The sequence below is a fragment of the Triticum aestivum genome, chromosome 5B, assembly GCF_018294505.1.
Source record: "Triticum aestivum cultivar Chinese Spring chromosome 5B, IWGSC CS RefSeq v2.1, whole genome shotgun sequence".
NCBI classification, from domain to species: Eukaryota; Viridiplantae; Streptophyta; class Magnoliopsida; order Poales; family Poaceae; genus Triticum; species Triticum aestivum.
The window spans coordinates 573,355,385-573,375,503 of record NC_057807.1 but is presented as its reverse complement, the minus strand read 5'-3'; the positions used below and the strand labels follow the sequence as shown (position 1 = coordinate 573,375,503).

General features: G+C 49.8%; 1 protein-coding gene across 1 annotated transcript; it reads left to right on the top strand.

Moving 5' to 3' along the window:
* The first annotated feature begins 248 nt into the window (after nt 1-248).
* Nucleotides 249-1,080, top strand: LOC123116969 (dirigent protein 22-like). The gene has a single exon (XM_044537831.1). It carries the CDS (start codon nt 390-392, stop codon nt 915-917), a length of 528 nt encoding a protein of 175 aa, XP_044393766.1. The 5' UTR covers nt 249-389; the 3' UTR covers nt 918-1,080.
* The last annotated feature ends 19,039 nt before the right edge of the window (nt 1,081-20,119 follow it).

Below are 20,119 nucleotides of genomic sequence, written 5' to 3'. Positions count from 1 at the left end.
GTCCCCGCGTCAACCTTCTAGAGCACCCCGTTCTCCGAATTTGAAGGAGGACGAGCGTGTGTGTGTGGATGCATGGAAAGTGCAGACTGCACCACCCAACTATAGCGTGTTAATTCAGTCATACCTTCACCTACTGCGCACAGCTTCTTATTCCAAGTCACAGCCGACGAAGTCCACGATGACTTGTAAGATCAACTACTACATCTTGCACACGCATAGAAGATAAACCGAACACACGGCCAGACACTGTCGCAACTTGCCGTTAAATAGACCCATCTCTGCACCATTGGAGAGCAACCAGCACAAACCAGAGCTCCTCAGGAAGAGCTAAGCAATCGCATTGCATCCGATCACCAATCCATTCCTAGCTTACTAGCTAGCTGATCCTAATGGCGAGCAGCACCGCTCTCTCCTGCCTGGCCGCGCTCCTGCTCCTCGCGGCCGCCGCGGCGCCCGCGTCGGCTGCGGAGGAGACCCGGCTGCGGGTGTACTGGCACGACGTCGTGAGCGGCGGGCCGAACGCGAGGGTGGTGCAGGTGGCGCAGGCGCCGTCCTCCAACGCCTCCGCCACGGGCTTTGGCACTGTGCTCGTCATCGACGACCCGCTCACCGAGGGGCCCAACCTGACGTCGAGGCTCCTCGGCCGCGCGCAAGGCATGTACATCAGCGCCGGCAAGGACAGCCTGTCGCTGCTCATGGCCATGAACTTCGTCTTCGTCGACGGCGCCTACAACGGGAGCAGCATCGCCATCATCGGGCCCAATCAGGCGGACCGGGCCGTCAGGGAGATGCCCGTCGTCGGCGGCACCGGCGTCTTTCGGTTCGCGCGCGGCTACTGCCAGTTGCGGACCCACTGGTTCGACGCCAAGACCGGCGACGCCACCGTCGAGTACAAGATCCATCTCCGCCACGACTGATGCATTGTCAGCTGGACTAATAATAAACTTGTTGTTCCTACACATATGGTTTCCTGATTTGAACCAAGCTTATTTTAAATTTCGAGGGTATGTGCATGTGTCGTACGGATGTGATTATTTGGAATAATACGATTTTAATAAACATTTCAGTTTTAAAATGAAATACTAGTACCTCATTGTAAAAACGTCTTATATTTTGACATGAAGGTAGTACAATCTGATCAATATCCTTTTGTTGTCCGAGTGTTTGATACTGTAATTCAGTTAAGAAAAAGGGTTTCCCCGCTTTGTATTGCAAAGCAACCATCCGATACAACCAACGATATAAGTTAGGGCGAAAGCAGCACAAACAAGCCCAAAAAAATGAAAGACAAAAAAGAAAAGAAACAAATGCCTATAATGGCGGATCGACAAAAACGACGAAGCCTCGTGACCGCTGAGTCCACCGGAGATCGTCCACCAAGCTCCGAGACTCCAAACCGCCGGTATCAATCAACACCTCCAAGAAGGGACGCGACGATGACGACGCTGCTGCCAAGGGTTTCCCCTGGTACGCGGCGAGGAGAGAGGAAGGGTAGCCCCGACGCCCTCCAGGAAGGTCCGGCGGCACCCTCAGGCGCCACTGCGTCGGTGTCGGCCAAGCCAACATGGATTTCTCGCGATCACAGCCTCTACCTCAGGCACTTCGGAGCTCGCCACTAAACCGACCACCACCCTGCGCCAACACGGACATGAAGCTTCCCACGCTGTCTCACCACAACATCCCCAAGATGGTCTGCACAACGAAGAAGAGGAGCCGGAACTAGGGCAGCAGCACCGTCGGCATACGGGAGGGCCCCACCTCCACCATCCACGACGGTAGCCGACCGGACGCCAAAGCAGGAGTCTACTGGTGGGCCCGTGGCCCCACAGGCCCGGCCGGGCCCTCAAAGGCTCGGACAGCTCCCACCTCCGCACAGCAGCTGGCACGCCGTTGGCGCCGCTGTCCCAGTCCAAGCTGCTCGCCTGCCTCCCCGTACAGAGGGTGCGGCGGGTGCACCGGAGCCGACCCGCAAGGACCCAGAAGGGACCCTATGGGCCCAGATCTGGGCCGAGGACGCGCCACCGGCCGGCCAGCATCACCGGACCGTCCTGCCACTAAGAGGCGGCACCGCCACGGCGAGCGCTGCCGGCATCCGCACCAGGACGCCGGACCGCCACCGGCCGAGCACCACCGCCGCCTCCCCCCACCCCGGGAAGGAGGAGCACGCGCAGGTAAGGAACGGCCCGTCGCCGCCGACACCACCAGGCCAGATCCGGGGGCGACCGCCGACGGCAGCGGGAAGAAAGGACGGAGAGGGGTGGTCAAGGCAGAAGGGGGTCGCGCCCCGCCCCGGCCACCTCCCGGGAAGACAGCGCAGGCGGCAGGACGGGGAGGAGGGGAGAGGGGGAGTGAGGGAGTCCTGGATTAAGGTGTCCGCGGATGGCCGGACTGTTGGGCTATGAAGATACAAGATAGAAGACTTTGTTCTGTGTCCGGATGAGACTCTCCTTTGCGTGGAAGGCAAGCTTGGCGATTCGGATATGAAGATTACTTTCTCGATAACCGACTTTGTGTAACCCTAGCCCTCTCCGTGTCTATATAAACCGGAGGGTTTAGTCCGTAGGACGACAACAATCATAATCATAGGCTAGCTTCTAGGGTTTGGCCTCTACGATCTCGTGGTAGATCAACTCTTGTAATACTCATATTCATCAAGATCAATCAAACAGGAAGTAGGGTATTACCTTCATAGAGAGGGCTTGAACCTGGGTAAACATTATGTCCCCCGCCTCCTGTTACCATTAGCCTTAGACGCACAGTTCGGGACCCCCTACCCGAGATCTGCCGGTTTTGACACCGACATTGGTGCTTTCATGCAGAGTTCCACTGTGTCGTCATCATAAGGCTTGATTTCTCCTTTAATCATCGACAACACAGTCCAGGGTGAGGTCTTCCTCCCTGGACTTATCTTCGTATTCGGCGGCTTCGCACTGCGGACCAACTTGCTTGGTCATGTGGAGCAGATCGACAGCTACGCCCCTGGCCATCAGGTCAGCTTTGGAAGCTTGAACTACACCGCCGACATCCGCAGAGACTTGATCTTTGACAGATTCGAGCCCGTGACAGCCGCACCTTGCCGCCATGATGAACATGACCTAAATCTGTCATTAGACTATGTGCATGAGATAGTGCCAGTAACCGCCCTGGCCCTAGATCCAGAGCAGATCATGCCATCTGAGGACGGGAGGCTAGACCCTCCACGGAGACCGCAGACTCAACGGTGCTAGAGCCGAACACAGATCCTACCTCTAATGAGGCATGTGTCCTCGGAACCTCGGACTCGTCTTCGGCCATAGGCTCCGAACCGCGTGTATGCGCGCCCATCGAATCTGACTGGGCGCCAATCTTGGAATTCAGCTCCGTGGACATCTTCCAATACTCACCTTAGGTGATGTGTTAAACTCATTGAAATCCCTCTCCTTGGCAGGAGATTCTTGGCCGAACTATGTCTGGCTTGAGTGGGAAGCGGACGACGAAGAACTTCGTTACCCACCACCCACTTGATAGCCACTGTCGACGACTTGACCGACATGCTTGATTTCGACTCCAAAGACATCGACCATATGGACGACGATGCGGGAGAAGAACAGGAACCACCGCCCACAGGACGCTGGACATCCACCTCCTCATACGACATATACATGGTGGATACACCCAAAGAAGACAACGGCGATGACAAAAAGGATCCAGTTGAGGATAAGCCTCCTGAGAAGTAGCCGAAGCACCGACGTCAGCGGTGCCGCTCTAAACCACGCCATGGTAAAAACAGCGATACCGGCACAAGAGAAAATAACACTTCGGACGACGCCGAAGACAATGAAGACCTCCTAGACCTAGCAATGGAGCAAGACAAGCAAGGAGACGGCAAACACAGTCTGGGGCCGCTGTCCAATCACAGCGATGCCAAAGATACCAATTATCAACCTGTCCCCATAGAGGAGATCAGTCTGGATGACGATGCATTCATCGTCCCGGAAAAACACTTGGAACAAGAGTGCCTCCACCAGAGACTTATCGCCACTGCGAAGAGCTTGAAGAAGCAGAAGCAATGACTTAAAGCCGCACATGATACGCTCAATGATAGATGGAATGAAGTGCTCGACACTGAGGAAAAATACGGCGGTAATCGCCAAACAAAGAGCTATCCCAAACGCAAACTGCTGTCTGAATTTGACGACGAGGCTATTGCGCCCATACCGCCGAGAAACAATACATCCGACAAACCAAACAGACTACCTCGTGGTCGAGACAGAGCGACCAACAACGCCACACACAAAACTGCACCCCCTCCCCATGAAGGAAGGGAGGTCGCAATCCAGGACCAGAAACACGATTTACATGAAGACCTGGACAAAAGGGCTGGCAGAACCAGGTCCATCTATGGATCCAAGGAACATGTTCCTCCACAGGATCATGGCTATCAAACCAAATATGTCAGTCACTTACCAGTTCGGAACCAACACCGAACACTACAACCGTCGGACCCACGCCACGACACAGCCAAATACAGGGGTGCTGCACACCCCCTGTGCTTCACCGATGAGGTGTTGGATCATGAATTTCCAGAAGGGTTTAAACCCATGAATATCGAGGCATACGACGGAACGACAGACCCTATGGTCTGGATAGAAGACTTTATTCTTCACATCCACATGGCTCGCGGAGATGATCTCTACACCATCAAATACCTACCCCTCAAGCTAAAAGGACCAGCTTGGCACTGGCTGAAAAGCCTCCCCGAAAATTCCATTGGAAGTTGGGAAGAACTTGAGGACGCTTTCAGGGCCAATTTTCAAGGGACCTATGTCCGACCTCCAGATGCAGAGGATCTAAGTCACAGAACCCTACAACCCGGAGAGTCAGCCCGTAAGCTTTGGAACCGATTTCTCACTAAGAAGAACCAAATCGTTGATTGTCCGAATGCCGAAGCCTTAGCATATTTCAAACACAGTGTCCGGGACGAAAGGCTAGCCAGACACCTTGACCAGGAAAAGCCAAGGACAATGGCAGTCCTAACTACACTCATGACCCGCTTTTGTGCGGGAGAGGACATCTGGTTAGCCCATAGCAGCACCAGCGATCCTGGCACATCCGAAGTCAGGGATGGCAATGGTAAACCACGACGCAATAAAAACAAACATCAAAACAATGAAGAAAGCCCAGACAATACAGCGGTAAACGTCGGATTCAGGGGCTCTAGACCCGGTCAATAGAAAAATTCATTTAAAGGCAGTAGAGATGGTCCATCCAGCCTAGATAAAATTCTAGACAGGTCCTGCCAGATTCATGGCACCCCCGATAAACCAGCTAATCATACCAACAGAGAATGTTGGGTCTTCAAGCAGGTCGGCAAGCTCAATGCCGAACACAAAGGGAAGGGACCGCCAAAGCGAAGACGAGGACGAATCTCGCCAGCCAAATACGGGGGGACAAAAGAAATTTCCACTGGAGGTCAAAACAATGGACATGATTTATGTCACTCATATCCCAAACAGGCAGCGCAAATGCGCACTCCGAGATGTATATGCTGTAGAGCTAGTCACCCCAAATTTAACCCATGGTTGGCATGTCCAATCACCGTTGATCGCAGGGATCACCCGACTAGTATCCGTCACGGGGGTTCGGCTGCCTTAGTGCTCGACCCAATAATTGACGGATACCACCTCACCCGAGTCCTCATGGACGGCGGCAGTAGTCTCAATCTGATATATCAGGACACTGTCCGTATGGGGATAGACCCGTCAAGAATCAAGCGAAGCAGCACTACCTTTAAAGGAGTAATACCAGGCATAGAGGCCCGCTGCACAGGCTCTCTAACATTGGATGTAGTATTCGGCTCTCCCGATAACTTTTGAAGCGAAGAGCTAATCTTCGACATTGCTCCGTTCCGAAGTGGCTATCATGCACTACTCGGAAGAACGGACTTCGCCAGTTTTAATGCAGTCCGCATTATGCTTATCTCAAACTCAAGATGCTTAGACCACGTGGCGTTATCACGGTCAGCGGAAATACTGAGCGTTCTCTTCGTACAGAAGAATACGCGGCGGCTCTAGTAGCCGAAGCACGAAGCGGCCTTTTCAACCCGAGCAGCTCATCGGTCTTCAAGACCGTGGACACAGCTAAACGTGTTCAAAGAACACCTAAGTGTAGCAGCTCACATAAACCTGAGCTTGTTTAGCAGCCATGCCCCCATAGACCGCCCCATAAGAAGATTGTACATGTTTTCACATATACATAAATATATACTCAAAATTCCTTGGGTGGCGCTGGGGGCACCCTGCACGCAAGAAGTCCATAGTTCGGCTTGACCCTATTCGGATTCAAGAAGCTATATTTCACGGTTCATTTAGACAAACCAACTTTACTCACGGCCACACCAGAATTCTTTCACCTGGTTTTTTCTTTTTCTTATAGATGGCCACCATGCTATACCCTTCAATGACACTTCACAACAGAGACGAAGGCGCAGACATGCAGCAGGGCCCCATTTTAAGGTTTCTTTTTAGATTAAGACCCCGTGTAAACCTTTTTTATTATCTCTTGTTGTTTCATACTTTTTTGGCATGTAAAATGTCCAAGAAAGACACCGACATTATCCGCGAACTTACAGATTCGCCGTACCAAAATGGACATTATAGAGGCAGCCTGTACTGTGTTTTGAGATTTATGCTCCCACCATAGGCGCTCTCTCCTCACGCCGGATTGCCAAACATGACTTGAATACAGGGTTCATTACCGGGGGTTGTATTTAGCTCGGTATATGTTGAAAAGTCCGAATACCTTCGGGAGTGTTCGGCGTCGCGAGTTTGGCCTTATATGCATAAGCTCTGAATCATGCCTTTGGTCAATAGTTGGGTTTTCCCGGCTCCTGTGCTTTCCACCTTACATTTCGCTCTATCCGCTAAGGTGGTAAAGGGAGAACTACTACGATTGTGCCTTGGTTCATCTGGATGAGCACCTCAGTAGAGAAAGGCAAAAACTGACTGTCATGATAAGTCAAGAGATAGTCAACCACTCGATGACTCAGCGGAATCTTCGCGATTCCTCCGCATTAACGAAGGACTGATTTCCCGGTCACGTATGTAAACGCACCGTATTCGGATAAACGCGGACATACCAGGGGCTATATAGTAACCCCACAGGAGGCACTAAAATACTTTATAGGCGAAAGTATAAATAAAGCCTTCGTTATCATAATCATTGTTTTTAACAATTCGGATACATTTTACTCGAACATAATATCTTTCGAGTAGTGACCCTCTATCAAGCGGGCACCCTCTAAGACTTCTTCAAAATAGTGCTCTGGTGTGTCCTGGCCCTCGGGTGGACCCCTTGTTGCAATATCGGTGGCCTTCATCTTCGCCCAGTACGTCTTCACACGGGCGAGGGCCATCCGCGCACCTTCTATGCACGTTGACCGCTTGACAAAGTCGATATGTGACACCGCACGAACGAGTTGTTGCACCAAACCAAAATAACTATTCGGACTTGGTTCCCCAGGCCACAACCAGTCCATGACAACCTTCATGGCAAGTCCGGATATCCTGTGGAGCTCGGCCCATTCGGTCATCTGTTCGTTCAACAACAGCGGACGCCTTGGCATGCTAAACTGCGACCACAAAAGTCTTTCTGCTTCATGGCCTTATTGGGCTTGGAAAAATCGCGTCGCATCAGAAACACTCTTCGACAAGTCCAAATATGCGTCCGGAGCACTCCACATTTGATCAAGCGGGGCATATTTTGGATAGCGAACTTAGTTCGCAATAAAAAGGGCTTCCCATCCGCGATATCCCCGGCTTGCCGGATCTCGTCCCGAGCCACTCTGACCTCAGACCGAGTTTACTTTGCCGCTTGTAAGGCCTTCTCCAGGTCAGTCGTTTTTCTTAGATCTCTTTCTCGAGAAGTTCATATCGGCTAGCGGCATCCCTTAGCTCAAGACACACTCTGGCGATGAGCAGCCTGTTCGGCTTTTAATTCACCAGCTGCCTTTTCGACAGCCACGGCTCTCATCCTGGCTTGCTCCTTGGCCCGGTCAAGCTCAGCCCGAAGGGTCTCCACGGTGGCAGCACCATCTGCAGTTAAGCATATTATAAATTCCAGCATCATGCTCCCATTTATACTTACTGACCGCCCCTGTCACGCCCAATATGCGACCCTATCCAAAAGGAACTTGAAGGTCCCACCAAGGATAGACCCGCATATTGAAACACTTTTGCAAGGTGGATATCATTACATCAACATTACATAATAGATGGGGATACATACATAAGGCATACAATGCCACACGAATACAACATCACAATACAAAAGAGCATCATCCGACTACGAATGAAACACAAATAGAAACTCAAACGACATCCACCCTGCTAGCCCAGGCTGCCGACCTGGAACCTATCCCCTGATCGAAGAAGCAGAAGAATAACTCCAAACAAGCAAGCATCGCTCTCGCATCATGATCATCACGTAAACCTGTACCTGCAACTGTTGTTGTAGTAATCTATTAGCCACGAGGACTCAGCAATCCCATTACCATGGGTATCAAGACTAGCAAAACTCAATGGGTAAGGAAGGGGTAAAGTGGTGAGGTTGCAGCAGCGACTAAGCATATATGGTGTCTAACATACGCAAATAAGAGCGAGAAGAGAGCAAATGGAACGGTCGTGAAGCTAGCAATGATCAAGAAGTGATCCTGAACTCCTACTTACATCAAACATAACCCAAAACCATGTTCACTTCCCGGACTCCGCCGAAAAGAGACCATCATGGCTACACACGCGGTTGATGCGTTTTAATTCGGATCTGGTGTCAAGTTATCTACAACCGGACATTAACAAATTCCCATCTGCCTATAACCGCAGGCACGGCTTTCGAAAGTTTATACCCTGCAGGGGTGTCCCAACTTAGCCCATGATAAGCTCTCGTGATCAATGAAGGATATACCTTCTCCCAGGAAGACTCGATCAGACTCGGAATCCCGGTTTACAAGACATTTCGACAATGGTAAAACAAGACCAGCAAAGCCTCCCGCTGTGCCGACAAATCCCGATAGGAGCTGCACATATCTCGTTCTCAGGGCACACCGGATGATCAAGACGGGTCGGCATAGACCCTGGTTGCCCAGGGGGCGCCGGACATCGCTCGGTTTGGACCAACACTTAGACAAGCATTGGCCCGGGGGGGCTAAAATAAAGATGACCCTCGAGAGGGCGACTCCCAAGGGAAAAGGTAGGTGGTGGTGAGGCAAATGGTAAAACCAATGTTGGGCCTTGCTGGAGGAGTTTTATTCAAAGCGAACTGTCAAGGGGGTCCCATAAATCACCCAACCGCGTAAGGAACGCAAAATCCGGGAACATAACACCGGTATGACGGAAACTAGGGCGGCAAGAGTGGAACAAAACACCAGGCATAAGGCCGAGTCTTCCACCCTTTACCAAGTATATAGATGCATTAATAATATAAGAGATATTGTGATATCCCAACCAAATTCCTGTCCACCATGGAGCAATCTTCAACTTCACCTGCAACTACCAACGCTATAAGAGGGGCCGAGCAAAGCGGTAACATAGCCAATCAATGGTTTGCTAGGAAGGGTGTCAAAGGTTAGAGGTTCATGGAAATTTGGGGAGGCTTGAAGAACAGGTGATAGGTAGCGCAGCATAGCGATAGAACGAAACAACTGGCATAGCAATGATAGTAGTGAGATCCAGGGTAGCGGTCATCTTGCCTAAAATCCCACTAGGAAGAAGAACGAGTCCATGAAGAAGACGAATGGATGAAGCCGAACCAAGCGTAGATGAACGAATCCTCACGATCACAACGAAACAGGAACTATCGAGAAAAAGCACACAATAAGGTAAACACACCACAAAAGAACAAGGCATGATGCACAACCGAGCATGATGCATTACAAGGCTACATGAAGCTACTCATGGCAAGGGATGATGCAAACCAAAGCAACACATCAAGACAAGTTTAAATGAGGCCGGGAGTGACATATAACAATTCCGGTAAGTCCTCATATGCATATTTCGAAGTTGGTCCAGATCTGAATAAACCTTATGTTCAAGTTGTTAAATAGCAAGTTAAGATGCACAAGGATGATCTACACGAGACTCTAGTCAAGTTACATATAGAGTTCATTTAATTCGGAGCTACGGCCTAGAAGATATGAGCAAAACAAGTTAGACATGGCATTGATGCAAAATGCATACAACCATCAAGAAAACACCTCAAAACATGGATGCAACATGATAATATGAAGCTACACACAAAAACAAGCAAGTTTCATATAGAGCACACTCAAAACGGAGCAACGGTTCAACACACACACACACTATACAAGTCATAGCAACAATCTGACCAAAACAGCAACTAGGCATATTGCAAGCATCAAAACAACATGCTACAGCACCCCAACATGAGAACAAAAGGCATGGAAATGATGTACAAGTAAAGCATAACAAAACATGAACACTGAGCTATCTCCAGAAATCACTAGAACATGCTCAAACACACATGGCAAGATTGCAAATAATAACAATTCAGACTTCGCAGAAAATAACATCAGGTTGCAATAATTAGAGCTATCAAACAACATGTTACAAGAACTTATCATGGCAAACAAAGGCATGGCATGAATCTACTAATTGCATAGAACAAAAGTCCCTTACTGACCATGAACCAAAAAGGAACAGAAAATATGATGGCATCCATGTAAACATAGCAAGTTATATTACAGATTCAAACATGGCAGGAACAACGATACAAAGGCATGTAGATGAGCTTGTGCAACTCACTACAAATCAAAACATGGCATGGAAAGGCAACCAACAGTAAGAAGGCATGTTTATGAAGCTAAGCATGGCAAGAGCAAGTTCATAGGGTGCATGGAACACTAGCAACAATCATGGCAACAACCGAACTTAATGTTAACAGGCTGACAGCAACATTATTTAGCAACTTTGGAGCAAGATATCAACAAGCTACAGAAATCTATAATTGCAATCAGGGGCATGAATGGATAGAGCATAACATGTAGAACGAAACACCCTTAGTGAACATCTCCAGATTATGCATAGAATGACTTGTAGCAGCAGGTTTACATAGCATCACGAAATAACAGATTCAGCCTAGCAAAACAGTAACAGCAAGTACCCTACTTAACAAGCACGATTCACTCACCACAAGTTATTGCATGACAAGATAAGCATAGCATCATCAAGAAGACATGTTTATGAAACAAACCAAGGCAAGAACAAGTTCATAGCATGCAAGGATCAACTACAACAACCTTGGCAAAATTGAATAACATGTAAACATTCTGCCAGGAAACATTTGTAGCAAAAGTAGAGCAAGAAAATGATATGCTAGACTACTCCATAATTACAACCAGGGGCATGAATGGCTAGACAAAAACCATATGTTCAAAACATCCTTACTGAAGTATCTCAAAATATGCATGGATCTCTCTGTAGCATCAAGTTTACATGGCATCAAAATAACAGCATAACAGGGACTGAAATCAGCAATATCATGAAGCCTAGTTTGCATGCTTGTGCTAGTCACCACATTGATCACAAAAATACATGGCATACACCAATGTAAAGATGGCATGACATAGATCAAAACACATGTAGACATCAACCTCATAGAATGCACACATCAATCATGGCAAAAATGACAAATGAGCATGTTCTGTTAACAGACAGGAGACAACATTATGAAGCACTCTTGCAACAATGATTCAGGCATCAAGATGAGCTCAAATGAACATGATGCAATGGAATGAAATGAAGTACTCGTTGAGCCGAACAATTTGACATATTACACGCACGAAACGGAGCTACGGGTGCAGAGATATGACATGATGAACAATGCATGATAATGTAAATATTTCGGGGACTTAGTGAATATTGGACCTCGGAGAGATTGGACGGAGGGGTTCCGGGATGGAGAGGGGCCGTTTGGATCAGATCCTGGTGGATCTCATCCACCTTGTAGGTTCCGGGCCGGATCTCGCCGGATCCGGCCGGAGTTCTCGCCGGAGGCGGCCGGAGATGCGGGGGACGGTGGCCGGAGGCGAGGGAGAGGCCGGGGAGGCACGGGATGGCGAAGGGCGGCGGAGGGCGCGGCGCCGGCGGCGAGGAGACAGGCGGCGGCGACGGAGATCCGGCGAGGCGGCGCGAGGCGGCGGGAACGGGAGGAGCGGAGGCCGGGCACAGCGGCGAGGGCGGCGCCTGGCGCGGGGCCGGACGGCGAGGAAGCGGGACCTGGCGGCGGAGGCAGGGCGAGGCGCGGCCCGGGCAGCGCCAGAGGCGGGGCGAGCATCAGGCGCGCGGCGGCGCTGGAGGAGGACGCGCGGGCCGGGCGGCGGTGCCAGATGGGCTCGCGCGGGCCCGAACCGGGCCCGGCGGGCCGCGGCGGCGCCCGGGACGGGAGGCGGCGGCGCGGGACACGTGGTGACTGCCGATTGGATGCGGGGCGGGTGGACATGTCCGTCGGTGGAGGAGAAGGTGTCCGGCGGCGCGAGGGGAATTTCTAGGGTTTCGGGGGAGAATTCATCCGCGAATTTCGGGGGGAGGGGCTTATTTATAGATTTCTGGGAGCTAGGAGAGTCCAAATGAGGAGCGGTTTTCGGCCACGCGATCGTGATCGAATGACCGAGAGCATGGAGGGGGGTTAGATGGGTTTTGGGCCACTTTGAAAGGGTGTTGGGCTGCAAAGAGAAAGGGGGGTTTCAGGCTACGCTGTTAACCGTTGGAGTATCAAACGACCTCCAAATGGCACGAAACTTGACAGGCGGTCTACCGGTGCTATACCAAGGCCGCTTGGCAAGATTCAGTACATTTCGAGAACGTTTAACACCCACACACGAAAACAAGGTCTGAGAGGGGCGACGGGGCACGTGTGAGAGGTCCGGACTCCGAACGGACAACGGAGAGAACCGGGAGAACCCGAACGGATGCAAGTTTTGAAAAACATACAGATGAAATGTAGATGATGACATGGCAAAATGCAACACGCAAGCAAATGACATGGCAACTACGGCGAATAACTGGAAGACACCTGGCGCATCGAATCCGGGATGTTACAGCCCCGAAGACATACCTTGTGCCTCGTCAAGCCGATTGTTCGTACGTGTGATGTCATCATCTGCCACGTCCAGTCGCCGCTTCAGTTCGGCAACCTCTATAGCCCGGGCAGTCTCCGGGGCTGAAACAACCTGTCTGTCAATTGGCAAAATTATTCCTTAGCTTATATATATATATTTTGATCCTCTGATCGCTTCCATTTGGATGCCAACCAGAGTCTCAGGGGCTACTATCTACACACAGTCCACCTTGCGTTTATAGCATAATTAAAAATGTTACATTACGTACCTTGAAGCCTCTTAGCAGGCTCATGAAAGCTTCATTCAATCCACTTTTTTGTGGATGAAATTCTCTTAATCACCGTACCCATTAAGGTACGATGTTCCTCTGAGAGAGGCGCTTTCCGCAGAAGGCCCGTCAATATATCCGGTTGTATCGGATAGTCCGGGGCTTTTGTTGTTGGTCTCTCTAGGAGGCGAACACCCCGGACCTCGGGCGGCCGAAGAGTCACATTCTGGCCTTGTCCTCCTTTGCGGATCGGGAGAGATCCTCCGGGACGACACCTCGGGGTCATCCGCCTTATGGGGCGGGGAAGTATGAGGATGTGTTTTGCTCTCCATCATCTCTAGAAGAAGATCCCCCGAGGACGAAGATTGTTGAGGGAGGCTACATGCCGAACTGCAAAACATGCGTTTCAAATATTACCCTCACATATAGGAAAAGAATGGGGTATGCTTATAAAACACCTTTGTTCACTTACGATTCGGCTAAAGGCTGGCCCCCTTGTGGGCACTGTGCGGCAATATTGCCTCCCAAATCAGGGCCCCTGAAAGGGATTTTTCCCCTCGCTTGGAAGCCTCTGCCTTCAAGTCTTCGGGGGCGGCTCTTTTCTTCCCGTGGGGGGAGGGAATGTTAGATTATCCTTCCCGTTCATCCTCTAATACAGAAGTTCCAATTTCCCCAGATGCGGTGCGTGACGTACCTCTGGTATGGGGGCCACTTTTGACCTCCCCACTCCTCTCCTTGTCTTCCCTCAACGGCACTTGATAAGGTGCCGGAGCCAGCATCCTGGTTAACACCGGATCCGCTGGGTTTTTGGGAAGAGGGGCCGAACACCTGATCCTCTCCGCCTTGTTTATCCAGCCCTGGCCAAGCACGGTTTTCTTAGAATATTTTTATGGGAAACTTAACTAAAATGTGTTTGGAAGTTGGGTGCTTACCGGGGAATCCGGGTGGTTGCAGTCGAGGCCTGCATCCTCTGTGGTGTCCGGACACTTTTTTCGTGACCCAAAGAATAATTTATACATCCCTTCGAGCGTCGTGCCGAAGAAGCGTTGAATGGTTCGCGGTCCTTCCGGATTGAACTCCCACATGCGGAGAGGTCGTCGCTGGCATGGCAGGACCCGACAGAGTAGCATAACTTGGATTATCTTGATGAGACCGATGTCCTTTTTAATAAGGTCTCGAATGCGGCTTTGAAGCATCTGCACTTCATTAAGTGATCCCCAATCCAGTCCCTTGTTGATCCATGATGCAAGTTGTGGCGGAGGGCCAGATCGGAAGGCGGGTGAAGCCGCCCACTTTGTACCACGGGGTTCCATGATATAAAACCACTCCCGTTGCCATATGTCGGAAGTTTCGGTGAAGGAACCCTTTGGCCAAGCAATATCGGCCAATTTGCTTACTATAGCACCTCCGCACTCCGCGTGTCCCCCATCAATTATCTTCGGCTTCGCATTGAAGGTCTGGAGCCATAAGCCGAAGTGTGGGGAAATATGGAGGAAGGCCTCACACACGATAATGAATGATGAGATGTGAAGGAAGGAGTCCGGAGCTAGATCATGGAAATCTAGTCCGTAGTAAAACATGAGCCCTCGAACAAAGGGATGAAGAGCGAAACCTAGCCCTCGGAGGAAGTGAGGGATAAATATGACCCTCTCATTGGATCTAGGAGTAGGGATAAGCTGCCCTTGAGCAGGAAGCCTGTGAAGGATCTCTGTGGTCAAATACCTCGCCTCTCGGAGCTTCGTAATATCCTCCTCTGTGACAGAAGAGGCCGTCTACCGGCCTTGAAAGCTGGATCCGGACATGGCTTGAGATTTGAAGTGACTGGATTAAGCCTTGGGTGTTGGAACTTGAGGTGGGAGGAAGAAAGGATAAGCGTGGGAGGTAAGAGATAAGTCTTGGCCTCCTTATAAAGACGACGAATATCAAACGTCCCCTACGCGGCCTTAAAAATATGCCTATTCCCAAGGAATCATACCAACGGGATGGTTGAGTTACCCATGTCCGTGTTGATGAGAATCCCGCAATAAGGGGACATGATCTCCGCTTCGATAAGACGTGCCAATAAAACCGCCTCACGAAGCATGGAGGAGTAGGCTGGAAAAACGATTCAAAATAATGGTCGGACGATGACGTAATGTCGTGTTGCAAAAATTATCAGCGGATTGGACTCGTGAAAATATATGCTCCCCACGGTGGTATATGGAATTTCTTTTGCAGAGCCGGACACGATTCTTATGTTGAAAATCTGTTTTGGAGTATTCGGAGAAGGAACCCGCCTTACAATGCCAAAGACAATCTGTGCGCCGGACTCATCGTCATTGAAGCCTGGTTCAGGGGCTACTAAGAGAGTCCTGGATTAAGGGGTCCTCAGATGGCCAGACTATGGGCCGTACTGTTGGGCTATGAAGATACAAGATAGAAGACTTCGTCCCGTGTCTGGATGGCACTCTCCTTTGCGTGGAAGGCAAGCTTGGCAATTCGGATATGAATATTCCTTTCTCTATAACCGACTCTGTGTAACCCTAGCTTAGTCCGTAGGACGACAACAATTATAATCATAGGCTAGCTTCTAGGGTTTAGCCTCTATGATCTCGTGGTAGATCAACTCTTGTAATACTCATATTCATCAAGATCAATCAAGCAAGAAGTAGGGTATTACCTCCATAAAGAGGGCCCGAACCTGGGTAAACATTGTGTCCCCCGCCTCCTGTTACCATTAGCCTTAGACGCACAGTTCGGGACCCCCTACCTGAGATCCGCCGGTTTTGACACCGACAAGGGGGGGCTTGGTTCATTGTGTTCGTCCTGTTTTGTAATTCAGTTCCACACCAAAAACCTACGACTGCATCCCGACTAAGCATAAGAAGACCGACGAGCTGGCGATCACGAAGATGAAGCTCATTGTCAGCCCCAACATTTGAGGTCGAACCATTCCTTTCAGATCAAAACAATAAAAGCATTAGAGACGCGCTTGATTGAGCAACAACTTGGGACATGTTTTGTCGAGGAACCAAATGAAATGAAATGTCACAGTCCTATTCTAGTGGAATCGATTGGTTCCATTTTCACATTTCGTTGGAACTTTAAAAATGAAATAAATCAGTTATGTTCATGCACTTGGCTCGACAGATATGATGAGTCAAATTTGATTCAGCTCGCCTCTTTTATATAGGGATGGTGAGGTTACCTTCCATAGGTGAATGTTGTACTCTATAATCTATGAAAACACGAAAATACACAACGGAACTTGGGTCTAGGCACACCTGAATTTCAAAAAAGAATCGGAAACTTTCTTCGAACAAGTATTGTCTAGTGTATTACTCTCTTGTAAAGTTTCGCGGCAAAATGATTTTTAGTCTTTGTAACGAATAAAAACAAAACTGATACTATATTAAGCTCAATATTCATACAATTTGTACTTGTAATTTAATATTTTTGCCAATAGTACTAGTGAACTCATTTTGTCCTGAAACTTTACACATGAGTAATACACTAGACAATACTTATTCCGACAAAGTTTCAATTTTATTATTTTTTATTATTTTTCCTTTTTCTTTTTGCCAAACAGGCGCGCCTAGACCATGTTTCAAAAATTTGCACCGACGAAAACATAACTACAATATTCGCCCTTTGAGGAAATTGCACTAATATCTAGGTTCTGGTGCGGAGGTAACACAGAGCCACAATCCCAGAGAACTTTAACAGAAAATCACAACTCCATAACTAATCGGTAAAAAAACACAAATTTGCTCTGATTAGTCAGTTAAGGAGAATTATGACATATGGGTTCAATCTTAAATGAACAATTTGGGAAATTTGCAACTAATTTAGCCCAACTATTTTCAATTTTTGAATTTTTTGTAATTTCCCTTAAAAAAATCAGAGTTAAAAAACTAAATTAATTACAGTAATCGGAACATCTGAATTCTGAAATGATCAATCTAGGGGATTTTCAACCAATTTAGCCTAGACATTTAAAATTTGGTCAGTTTTTGTAAGATAAAACTGGTTGTTTTGTGTTTTTCGTTACCAACTAGTTTTGGAGCTGTGGTTTTCTGTTGAACTCCCCTAGAGTTGGGTTTTATGTTACCTCAGGCCAAAAAGTTGTGTATTTGTGCAATTTCATCTTGCCATTTCCATCTATTCATAATACTCCCTCTGTACCCGTGCATTAGGCACATTATGAAAACCAAATATTCCCAAAACGTTTAGGTCTGGTGCATTGACTTCTATCTTATTTCTTGTTTCTTGGTCTAAATAAAGAAAACAACCAATAGAAGATGTGGGGGCATGTATGCTTACAATGACTTTAGACTAACTAGCACAGCGTGCAATGGTATTTCATTAGCAAATAAACATCAAGTTCTCTCAGTTTCCCCCCGGCTTGATAGCAGTGTACAACATAAGACCAAGTACAATAGAATGATGTAGGTGGTTGTAAGGTTTTAAATATTATATATTTAATGAGTTGGAGGAGAGAGCAGAAAAGAGAAGAGAAGCGGACTACTGATTAACATCCGGCTACAACATGTGCTCATGGACATGTTATGAGAGAGTGAGGTGGGTCATGTATCAACAAAATGGTAAATATATATTTATATACGAATATTGTATTATTAACCAGTAACAAGATCATATAGCCAGTAACTGGCTATACTATTAATCATGCTCTAAGATGCATGATGTATCGGTATTGTTAGAAGGGAGAGAGGGAATTGGCGGAATAGTTCGATGTATTGCTTGAGCCTTGTGGGCATATATATAGGAGTACAATGACCAACTTGGAGTACAAGACAAGGTAGGAACAAATCCTAGGCTATCCTATACTTCCTAATATACATTATACTCAACATCCCCCCACAGTCACAACGGTAGCGATGCAGACGGTGAGACTGGAGAAGAATCCGAAGGCAAGCCGACGGACACCCCCCCACAGTCGCAACGGTACATGCACCGCGGAGTCGTGGCTGGAGTGAAAACCGACGAGGTTGCTCAAGCAGGGGTAGCCCTTTTTGCCGTTTGTCGTTGTAGCCGAGAGCGTGGCTGGTGGAGCCCTGGTCGAGGTAGCCGTGTGAAGAATACCGTGGTCGATGTCGAGTCGGGGTAGCCGGTGTCTAGGAAGTTGTCGTGGAGCCGCGGGCGCAAGGAGGCACCGAGTTAGTCGTGGGCGCAGTGGTGTCGAAGTAGTGGTGCGCCAGGAAGGAGATGATGTTGATGACGCGTCTTGCCGGGGTTGCCAACCCCGGGAACACATCGTAGACGAAGGCACGCGTCGGTGTCGCCAGCACTAGGCATGCGTAGACCGACGAAGACGAAGTTGACGAAGCGCCGCACCAGGCTTGCCAGGCCCGAGGACACGTCGTGGACGAAGACACGCGGCGGTGTTGCCAGCACTGGGCATGCATAGAATGGGACCTGCACGAGCTATACGCCATGTCGAAGAAGTCGGAGAGGCCAGCAGAGAAGGACTCGATGACGGTTGTCGGAGTAGATGAAGCGGTCGGGGTAGATAACGGCGACGGTGACGACGGGCTGATGCTATACGAAGACGAAGGAGGGTGTATGGGTGGTGGTGGCGGCTACAGGGGTAGCAGCAGCGGCGGCCTGACGGCGGCGGCCGCGGCTAGATTAGGAGTGCGGCGGCGGTGCTCGAAGTAGGCGAAAAACCCTGACAACATGACCAAGACCGGCGCGGACGGTGGCGTTCCCACGCCAAGGGAGACGGCGCGGTGCATACCACGAGAGGTAGACGCGCGGTGACGATGGAGTGGACCGCGGGCCGCGGCGCTACAGCCCGAAGGGGCGACGCAGCGGCGGCAGGAGGGTCGGGGCGACGGCGGGAAGACCTCGGGGCGGCGGCAGGGACCGCGGGCCGCAATGCTACGGCCCGAAGGGGCGACGCAACGGCGGTTCGCGAGTCGGTGCAACTGATGAAGTCATGTACCTGGGGTAGGGTCATGGACCTGTCCAAGGTACCCTCCCCGAGGACATCTTTAGAAGAAGCCATCTTTCAGTCGACCTAGAGGGACTCCGCTCGACTGACTGGAAGACACTCGACGAACTTGAAGACACTCGACCATGAAGACTCACTCGACCACCAGGAGTTCAAGATCTACTCTGTATCCAAACGGTCTGTATTTAAGTAGTCTTTATGGTCATGATGACACTTTATGTAAGGCGTTACCAGTAACGCCTGGCCTTAATGTACTTTAAACCCTCCGCTACGTGGGCTGGCTGGGGTCTTGGCATCCTCTATATAACTCACCCCCTCCACTGGCAGAAGGGTTCGCACCCCTGTAACTCTCACACATATAATCCAGTCGACCGCCTCCGGGCACCGAGACGTAGGGTTGTTACTTCCTCCGAGAAGGGCCTGAACTCGTAAAACTCTTGTGTGCACAACAACTCCATAGCTAGGATCTTGCCTCTCCTTAGTACCCCCCTAAACTACTGTCAGACTTAGAACCACGACAGTTGGCGCCCACCATGGGGCAGGTGTCTTAGCGACTTATTGGAGAAGTTGCAATTTTTCCGATTCCCATCATCATGGTTTCAGGTGGAGTTTTGGTTGAGGGCCGCGAGATCCGTCTCGGCGCGCTCACGTTCATCGCCGACGACTCTGCCTTGTTGCAGGAGGCTCCACTCGACGTTGACGCGCTCCCAGTCCGCGGAGCTACGCACTTTCGAGCGTGCGTCCATGGTGTCCTTCTGCGGCAACCGTCGACCCAGTATCGGCCGGT

Bases quoted from the DNA above. Each gene is read 5' to 3' on its own strand.
- LOC123116969 (XM_044537831.1), top strand. From the start codon at position 390: ATGGCGAGCAGCACCGCTCTCTCCTGCCTGGCCGCGCTCCTGCTCCTC.